We start from the raw sequence: 9,648 nt of genomic DNA, 5'->3' as shown, positions 1-9,648 counted from the left end.
GTTGTTAATCGGACATCCTTAGATGGACATTCTTAGCGCTGCTGCTGTATTGAGTGTCTGCCCCCTGGTGGTCACTGTGTGTCACAGAGACCAGTCATTCCACCGTTAGGGTCAATTTGCATATTACTCTTTTATTATATAGGATATAATATATAATTTTAACTTTTTTATTTTGTGAGTACGCTTATTAAAGCTGGGGACAGTGAAACAAAGGAAGGGCTTAGGGTAGAAGGAGCAACAGGAGACCTAGGTGAGGCTGCTTTGGCTCTCTAGAAACGTTATAGGAAAGAAGTGATCCAAGGTGGGTCTGCTGTCACCTCACTGGAGAATAAGAGAAAAAAAGCAATATGTTTTCTTTAAAGGAAAATTTTATAGAAAAACCATGTTCATATTAAATAATTTATGTTTGATTTGGTATTTATATATTTCTATTTTTTTCTTTTCACATTGCACAAAAAATAGGTTCTGGCTATGAAATCCAAACTATCCCTGGGACAATCAGCTTCACCGAGTCATTTGTCATGACAAATGGCTTAGCAATCACAGTTAAAACAGTCCAGGATTTGGTTAAGACATTTTTTTTCGTTCTTGTGAAAGATTTACTTCTTAAGGTAAGTCCAAAATATCTAACATATTGAGGTGTAAATACTTAGAAAGTGTACTTACACATCAAAACTCAAAAACATTTAGGAGACCATATATTTGCTTATGGGCTCAATAAAAGATTTAAAAATATTTTCTTTTATAGTCACACATTTTATTACAAATTTCTTTATTTTGTACCCAATAGAAAAGCAAGTTTGGAATCTATTTACAAGTACTATACACTTACATATATTATATACAGTTAATGAATTTAAAGAAAATGGGCAGAGAAACAATATATATGGAAGAATATGCCACTGTACATGGTTTATTATCATGGTCTTTTGTATTACTGAATCTTTACCGTAGTAATAAATACAGTTCTATATTTACACATATTATAAAACATCTCATAAATGTATTTCTTTCACTTCCAAGTTAAAACATCTGATCAAAATAAACATGCTTATATAAAAATAAATCTACCTAACAGTCTTTTGGTTTGAATGTATTGAAGCTAATGTAGTATAATAAAGTTACAAATTAATCCTTTGACCTTTAGTATTTAATAATCTTGCCTCTTAAAATACCTAACACATGTATTAAATATGGAATAAGCAGAGAAGTCATGTTCCTGACATCAAATGAGTTGATCCAAAGACAACACAGCTAAAACCAAGCTAAATAAACAGGATAATATGTTACCAAGTCTCTGTTGAGTCCAAAGTGATTTCAGACATTGTTGCTAGAGCTACTGGAGATGCATGTGTGAGAAGTTATGTTGGTGGATTTAATTTATGTCATGTCTGCATTTGATCATTACCTTAAGATACACATCAGTTTGAGTCAACTGATAAAACCTCTTTCGAAAGATGTGTGCTCGCCCAGGAGAAAGAAAAAAGAAATCCTAGGCTGCTTACCGTATTCACTAGGTATGTCCATTGCCGGCAACGGACTTTTTCTTCTGAGTTTTGGGCACCAAGGAGTTAAAATGAATTCAACAAGGCATTCCTCACCTGGAGAGGGTTACCTTCATGGCAATTTAAGAATTTTAGTTCATCTTCCTCTCAAAATATTTGTAAGCAGTTTTATTCCACTGAGGATGGAACCATCTAGTGCTGATAAATAAAATCCGGCATGTCTAAAAATGATGTGAATGCGAGCAAATTAATAATGCCTTATATTATCCATTCACTGGGTTGAGGGAAATGGGTGACATGGAAGGATCCTTTTTGAGGAAAGGCAAAGGAGGACTAAAACATCTCCACGTGGTCATTAAAGTGAAATCCTGTTGGTTTCCACTTTACTTGGTACCATAGGCCACTTAAAACCCTTATTTTCCTAATACTCCCCAACCATCTTTTCATCTTTTGAGGAGTTGGGGGGTTGAAAACCTTTTTTGTGAGTAAGGGTCTCCCCCCACCCCTTAGAGTGGTGATTTTAAAAAGAATTCAATTGAAATAATGGAGAATCTCTTTTGAATATTTCCATCTGCTTAAAAAAAATAGGGGCTTCCCTAAATAGTGTGACTGACCTATCTCTTTGCTGAACAAATTATATAAGCAGCATTTAGACTTATTTTTCACTCCAGTCTCAGTAGATTTCCACCTTTTTTCCACTGAGATACATATATTTTTTAAAACAAGTTTCAACTCTGTTTAGTTACCGCTCAGATATACCCGACCTCACATTTTGGGGTTTTCAATTTTTGGAAACTTTTTCTCTCACATTTCATTAGAGACATGGGACAAATGCCACAGATGAAAGATGACAGCTTTCGGTCTTCGGGTAAGTGGATGGCGACCCCGCGTTGGAAGGCAGGTCGTAGGCGATGCTGGCGCTGGTGAACGTCACCAAGGCTTGGGTCGAGTCGCAGGACTGCTTCTCAACATCGTCAGAGTTGATGGACATCAGGCTCGAGTGCTTGGACCTCGCCCAGAAGTGGGCTTGCTTCCCCAGGCTCCCCAGGTCCTCCTTAAAGTGGGGGTTGAAGAGGATGTAGAGAAGGGGGTTGAGGCAGGCAGGGAGCGGGCCAATCACCAGGAGGATGAACTTGATGACCTCGGGACCGATGAAGGTGAGGTTCAGCAGGGAGGAAAAGGACAGGAAGGCCACGGGGCAGTAAAGGATGCAGTTGGTGAAGAGCAGCAGGGCGATGTGCTTCACCATCGAGCAGTCCCAGATGTTCTCCAGGTCTCCCTTCTCCAGGTTGCAGTAGAGCTTGGTGTAGGCGACGGTCATCACGAGGAAGCAAAGGGAGTTGAGCAGGACCAGCGCCACCATGTAGCCCGTGGTGCTGGGCTCCCCGAAGGGCAGCGGCAGGCAGAGCGGGGAGGCGCTGTACTCGCTGCCGCCCAGCAGGGGCACCGTGGCGATGGTCAGCGCCAGCACCGCGCACAGCAGGATGATGGCTTTCAGGCTGGAAAAAGCTTTCGGTTCGAATTTGGCAGAGCATTTCACCGAGAACCCACGCTCCAGGGCTGCCAGAGTCAGCAGGAACACGGACGACTCCGAAGCAAAAATGGACAAGAACCCGACGACCTGGCAACCCACCCCCTGCTCCCACCACGCGCCGTGCCGCGCGAAGCTGCCGAAGGTGACCGCGTCCACGCCGGCCAGCACGGCGCTGGCGACGCCCATGAGCATGTTCACCGCCGCTATCAACCCGATGAGCAGTTTTATGGAGGAAATGTACAGGGGGGCTCGGAACACGGTGGACGTCACCAAGGCGTTGCAAGTGAGGGCCAGCACCGCAATGGTCCACACTCCAATTCTGATCAGCCAGCTCCCGAACAGGTACTCACAGAGTTTGAAGGGGCCTGCACGTCCAAGGAAGGAAAAGACTGGGTATCAAACGACAGCTTGTAACTTTTGCCAAATCACCTCTTTGTTTCTCTTATTAGGACACCAAAGAGAGTGGCCAACAGCAGCCACAGTAACACCCTGTTTCCTTGTTGCACGTTCTTCAACCACTGCCATTACCGCCTTCTGCGGCACCCAGGGCGTCAGCACACCAAGTGCTCATGTTTTCAAACTACACACAGACATGCGGATGGGGAATTGAAATCACTTTCATTAAGGTCCCCCGAATACGGCAGTGTTGGCCAGGTAAAAAGCCAGGTCTCCTGGGCTTTTCATTATGGTGTCTCCTCCCCTCCCCCCCGCATCCAGCCGCCTTTCCAGAATGCTTCCAGAAGATTCTGTAAGCAGAGAGGGGAACCCGGGGGAAATACTCCATAATATTAGAAGAGGAAGTATGAATAATACGAAGGCATGTTTCTTGAACATCTCGTCTTGGGTTTAGAACGGCATTTGATGTTTGAGAGCAAGGGACATTCTAACTGGTGAAAATAAAATGTTAACCTTCCCAGCTATCTTTTTTCCAACTGGTCCATCCTGTTTCTGGGAATGGGACCATTTATGAAGCCCACATATACAGATATTTTTTACTTGTATGTATAAGCCATTATTTGTTTTAACCAAATAGCTACTTAGGGAAGACTTAAAAGAAACCCCTTTAAAAAAATCAATGATTACAGGAAGCAAGACGGTCGCATACTAGTTTAGGCTAAACTGATAATATCATGTTAAAAGTTACATGCGCTTCTCGCTACAGTTTCCATTAACTTGAATCAGAAGTCTCCCACAAAAATCTTGTTTATGAATGGAGACCAACTCCAATCCGTGGGGAGGGACACTGAGGAGGTGCGGACGTGGCACAGATCTTGCTTTGCAGTGTAGCCACATGTTATTGCCGGCCCCAGAGTCAATGGTGGGGATTGCTGCTAAGGCCGCTCTGGCCTCTTTCTCACCTGGGGAAGGTGAGCATTGCACCGAATGGAGGGCTTTCAGGTCTTCCTCAAAGTCAAGCAGCAAATCTTCAAGATCACGCTCATCTGCAGGAATGAGAAGTCCTGGAGTGATTAGTCCTCTCTCTCTTTCCAGGGGACCAAATACCAGGGAGGATTGCCCTTGAACATGCTGTGTCACAAAGGAGACGGGAGGTCAGACATCCTGCTCTTTTCTGGGCTCTGGCTTCCTTAAGAGTCAACGATAAAGTTGCCTGTGGATGTTTTCCTCAAGCTGCTATGTGATATAGTATTCCAGCAAAACTGGGGGGAGGGAAATAACCTCAGGCTCCCGGTCATAACATCTGAGCTCTCTCATTTTGTTCTTGTTCCTGGAGCTCATGATGTCCCCACATTGCACAGACCTAAATTAGACAGATATTTTTTATTTATATGTATAAACAAGTATTTGTTTTAACCAAATAGCTTTCATAAAATTGGACCTTTCCAGTGGAAGAACCACTTTATCCAATTTTCTAACACTTCGATAGCTATAGTGCACATGTTCTGGGCTGTGCTCTCTGATGGCGCTTGGTTTAGGTAGCCACGACACAGGAATTCTGTGATCTAACACACTTCCCCAAAGAGGCCGATTTCATTGATCTGGCGAGGGCGGCCGTGAGTGTTTTAAAAAAGCCTCCATGTGATTCCTGGCCCAGGGTTGAGAATCACTTCTTTGAAAATAAACTCCATGAAGAACCTTGTGCCTCTTGCTCATTGTGTACATCTAGGGCCTAGAACATGGCCTGGCACATAGTAGGCACTCTAATTGTTTTACTTTGTTTTTTTAAGAGCAAAAACTAAAGCAAGGACAAGTGCAAGACACAAACTGTGGCCTAAAACAAAAAGGCGGAGGGGCAAGATATCGGCTCCTTAAACCGATGAGCAGGAGGAAATGTGAGGGCTTTGTGCAGACAGACTGAATCATACTTGCGTGGAATCAACAAATCATTCAGGCCCAGAGGAAGAAAAGCCAGTCTGTTTAGAATCTGTGCAAACATGCAAAGTTGGCAGGGGAAGGAAAATTGGGGCTGCCCAGAGCGCCTCCTCATTACCACAGGTGTGGTTTGAGGTGCATTGTTGCCTCTTTAAGTAAGGTCTTCAAGGAAAGCCAAGTGCTTCACAGACATGATCTCATTTCACCTTCCTGACAAATACCCCTGTGGGGGGAGCAGGGGAGAATGTTTTGAAATTAATTAGATAAGAGGTTGGGTTCTTAAGCCCTTTCTGCCGAAATATGGAGGCATCTAAAATGCCCATATCCTCCACATAAGAATGAAAACAGATTCTATCTTCTAGAGAAAAGAGCCCAGAAGCATGCTTGAGAAACATATCCACAAAGATGAAGCCCTTTTAAAAGTTTATGGAAATATCAATATGAATATTAATAATTACCCCAATTTATACAATATATGCTAAGGAAGATGTAATAAGCATAAGAATTAAAAATTCACGTACAGCCCTAGCTGGTTTGGCTCACTGGATAGAGTGTCGGCCTGGGGACTAAAGGGACCCAGGTTCGATTCTGGTCAAGGGCATGTACCTTGGTTGCAGGCACATCCCCAGTAGCGGGTGTGCAGGAAGCAGCTGATCAATGTTTCTAACTCTCTATCACTCTCCCTTCCTCTCTGTAAAAAATCAATAAAATATACTTGAAAAAATTCACGTACAGAAAAGATGAAGTTTTAGAATGAATACCCAAGGACCTTTCTCTTTCTCTGGAAGTCTCTAAAAGTGGGATGGACTCCCAACTTGCTGGGGTGATTACATAGGGAAGTGCCTGGAGTTTAGAAGATCTGTCTGATGACTTTTCAAGACCCTTCCAGACACAATTTCATCACCGGAACAGCTGGTCTTACCTTGAACTTGAAACATTCCAGCATCTTTCTTATGAAGATCATCTGTACTGCTGTTGTCACCTTTATTCCATTGATTAGAAATTTTATAAACATTTTCACACACTCCAAATGCACAGCACTGGTAAGCATAAGGCATTTCTATAACTCTGAATAAAACCAAAGAAAAAAACATACACTTAAAGAGGTGAATTGTAAAATAGTGTTCGTCTTCTTTCACTCAATAACTCTTGATTTTGGGTTTTAGCCTTAATAAATAATCTAAAGTATTAACTATGTGCAAAGAGGTTTTATTACAGTGTTATTTATAATAACAATGGAGTTATTAAAATTATCGCTATGAAATGTTAATAATTGCTGAGGTTGAATGACAGGTATATTATTTTCTCTATTTTTGTGTTTAAAAACTTCCATAATAAAAAGGTTAAAAAATTACTGTTAGGAAAATTGTAGCACCATTAAAAGGTGCTTATGGGCCTGACCATGGTGGCTCAGTGGTTGAGTGTCAACCTATGAACCAGGAGGTCACAGTTTGAATTCTGGTCAGGGTATATCTCCTGGTTGTGGGCTCAATCCCCAGTAGGGGGTGTGCAGGAGGCAGCCAATCAGTGATTTTCTCTCATCATTGATGTTTTTATCTCTCTCTCCCTCTCCTTTCCTCTGTGAAATCAATAAAAATATGTGTTTTTTTTTTAAAGGTGCTTATGGTATGAAAATATATTAAGTGATGAAAACATAAAAGTTTGTATATTTACTATGATTCTAACAATTAAAAATACATTGGAAACAGAGTCTAGGAGGAAATAACATAAAAAGCTGTTTAGGGGGCACTGTTATATTTTTTCCCCCTCTTTCAGTTTCCAAACTCTCTTTTGGTGTTCTGATTTTAAAAGTATATAAAAAGTACTTTGATTAAAAAAATACATGTATATAAATAATCTTTCAAGGGACCTCTTTATCGATAATAAGCATAACAGGTTTTAAAGAGCATTACTTCCTCAAGAAAATATTAACTTCATAAATTTTGTTAGGACACATACACAAGCTAGAGGTATTTAAAATGTAAACAGGAGTACATAATGCTATAATGTTATTGAATTATATGTCCAAGTTTATATCCCATGGATCAATGGTTTTCAAATCTTTCCATGACCTCAATGATTCTGGGAGGCGCCTTTGGGAAACAGGAAATGTGGTCAGGAAGACCCGTTCTCCCACCTTGGGGCTTGTCCTGACAGCCCCAGGGTTAGGGCCTGGAGGGCATGAAATGCAATTCAATAGTGTCCCATGACCTCATAAATTTTGAAAACCACTGTAACACGCCTGTTATTTCACATGACCACAAATGTATCTTATTAGTTTTAATGACAAACTCACTTGAGTTCTGGAAAGTTTTCAGATGATATCAAGCTCTGTAAGGCATGATTTCCTGTTAATTTTAAGTGAGTTAAACCATGTAACCCAGTTACAGGAAAAGACGACAGGCGGTTGGACGATAGGTCCCTGCAAAACATCAAACAACAATGGGCTTTTAGTCCGTGGTTAGCATAAAACGTTTTACGTCAAAAAGCAACCTAAGGATTATTACACTGTTCCATAAAAACTTCTAAGAAGGGTTCTCACTTGTAATGGTAAAATTAACCATTTTGGTTACTTTTTACAGTCAGAGTTGCAGGGGGGAATGTTTTAATCACATCCAAATTGGAATTTCTATATTCAGCTTAGGTTTGCTATAGAGGGGGATATACCAGATGAAGTGGCAGGTGCTGCATCTAATTTGAAAAGTGATGCTGACGGGATTACGTTAGGGATGAGGGGGATAATGTTGTTGGGTATGTATTTTCCTCCTTCTCCTCTTAACTTCTGTCTGACCAATTCCTCCTTTCTCTATTAGAGAAGGGAGGCGGAGGGAGGAAAGAGCGAGAGGAGGAAAGGGGGGTGGGAGGGAGAAAAAGAGACAAAGGTTTTTTATTAGTCAAGATGGCCAACTATAAAACCAAAGCCCTTTAGAACTGAGTTGATTGCTATTCCATTCCTCCTGATCGCTCAGCAAAAATGGAAAATTTCACCTCAGTAATGAGAACAGCTGTCACCCAGACCTTCAGTTATGCACATAATGGCCTACATGGCCTTGGAGGGGTAGGGGGCTCCTCTCTGGTCTGATAGAGCTCTAGTGTGGGAAACACTGAGGGTGGGCAATCTGTGCACTGCAGGGTTAGACGGCCCCTGATTATGAAGAGACCAGCCATAAACAAGTAATAAAATACTCACAGCTTTCTTAGAGATGGCAAAGTAGAAAATGCACTGGGGTGAATAATGGCAATTTTGTTCCAAGCTAAATTCCTATTTAAAAGAAAAAGTGAGAGGATTACATAAAAAAAAAAAAAGATGACCTTGTGAAGTTTTACCATGTATACTTAGTCTAACAAAAATTAATTTTCATTCAGGACAGGAATAATTAACGTATAAAATCATCCTTCAGATAAAGATATTAATAGTATAAAATGCTTAAAGAGAGAACTTTAAAGCAACCTTGTTTAAATTAATCAAGAAAAATTATTCGGGTGGATATTTCAGTTTTCTCTCTCTTCTTGCAAAAAAATTGACTTTAACATGGTTGCAAATTTTATTAGAGCATTTCTAGGATTAGTGGGGGTAGGAGAGTGGGAAGACACAAAGGTACTTCCTTTGACAAGCAGGTACATTTTAAGTTAAAAAATGCCCCTGGGTATGTAATGAAATTCAACAAGAATTTGTCTACATTGCCCATGTATTCCAGGCCTTAAGAGAAACAGAGATTCTTTGAAAAAAATTCCCAGTAAAGGAAACAGACATTTAAATTCTTAGCTGGGGAATGAATAAGAGAGGGCCTGCATATGCTGGAAGTAAAATCCTTTGTTAACAAAGAAAATCTACAATTTATAGAGAAATAAAATTCCCTCACTCCTCCCCTCCACAGACATATGTGTGTGTGTGTGTGTGTGTGTGTGTATAATTTCACAGGAATAAGAAATTATGCCCACATTTAAAAAGAGGAGCAATGAACCTGAATTTTGTATTTTTTTAAATGCCTAACTAAAAAGGTAACAAAAGTGTAGACATTTGAATAAATTGAAAGTTATCAGAGATCCAAGATGGCACCTCCTCCCAGGACCAAACTGAAATTACAACTAAATGATAGAACAATCAACCTGAATAACCAACTGAAGACTAGCTGAACAGACATCTTAGAACCAAGGATTTACAGAAGACTCCACATTGAGACCGGTAGGGAGGAGGGAGACATGAAAAGGGCTGGCCCCACTGCCACTGGTGGCAGCTGAGAGTCTGGAAGGATATCTCAGTTGCGGGGGCTTCCC

At 41.0% G+C, this 9,648-nt stretch overlaps 1 protein-coding gene across 1 annotated transcript in view; it reads right to left on the bottom strand.

The window, feature by feature from the left end:
• Positions 1-735: 735 nt before the first annotated feature.
• Positions 736-9,648, bottom strand: part of LGR5 (leucine rich repeat containing G protein-coupled receptor 5) — a 144,379-nt gene continuing 135,466 nt past the window's right edge. The window contains exons 14-18 of the mRNA XM_059683647.1: positions 8,561-8,632; positions 7,667-7,792; positions 6,293-6,438; positions 4,398-4,481; positions 736-3,404 (exon numbers count right to left, since the gene is read on the bottom strand). Of these exons, the coding sequence (XP_059539630.1) occupies positions 2,320-3,404; positions 4,398-4,481; positions 6,293-6,438; positions 7,667-7,792; positions 8,561-8,632 (1,513 nt within the window). The 3' untranslated portion in view covers positions 736-2,319. The remainder of the gene's footprint in view (positions 3,405-4,397; positions 4,482-6,292; positions 6,439-7,666; positions 7,793-8,560; positions 8,633-9,648) is intronic.

The sequence above is a fragment of the Myotis daubentonii genome, chromosome 2 (assembly GCF_963259705.1).
Source record: "Myotis daubentonii chromosome 2, mMyoDau2.1, whole genome shotgun sequence".
NCBI lineage: Eukaryota > Metazoa > Chordata > Mammalia > Chiroptera > Vespertilionidae > Myotis > Myotis daubentonii.
Note: the sequence above shows the minus strand (reverse complement) of the source record. Positions and strands in the feature narration are given on the sequence as shown.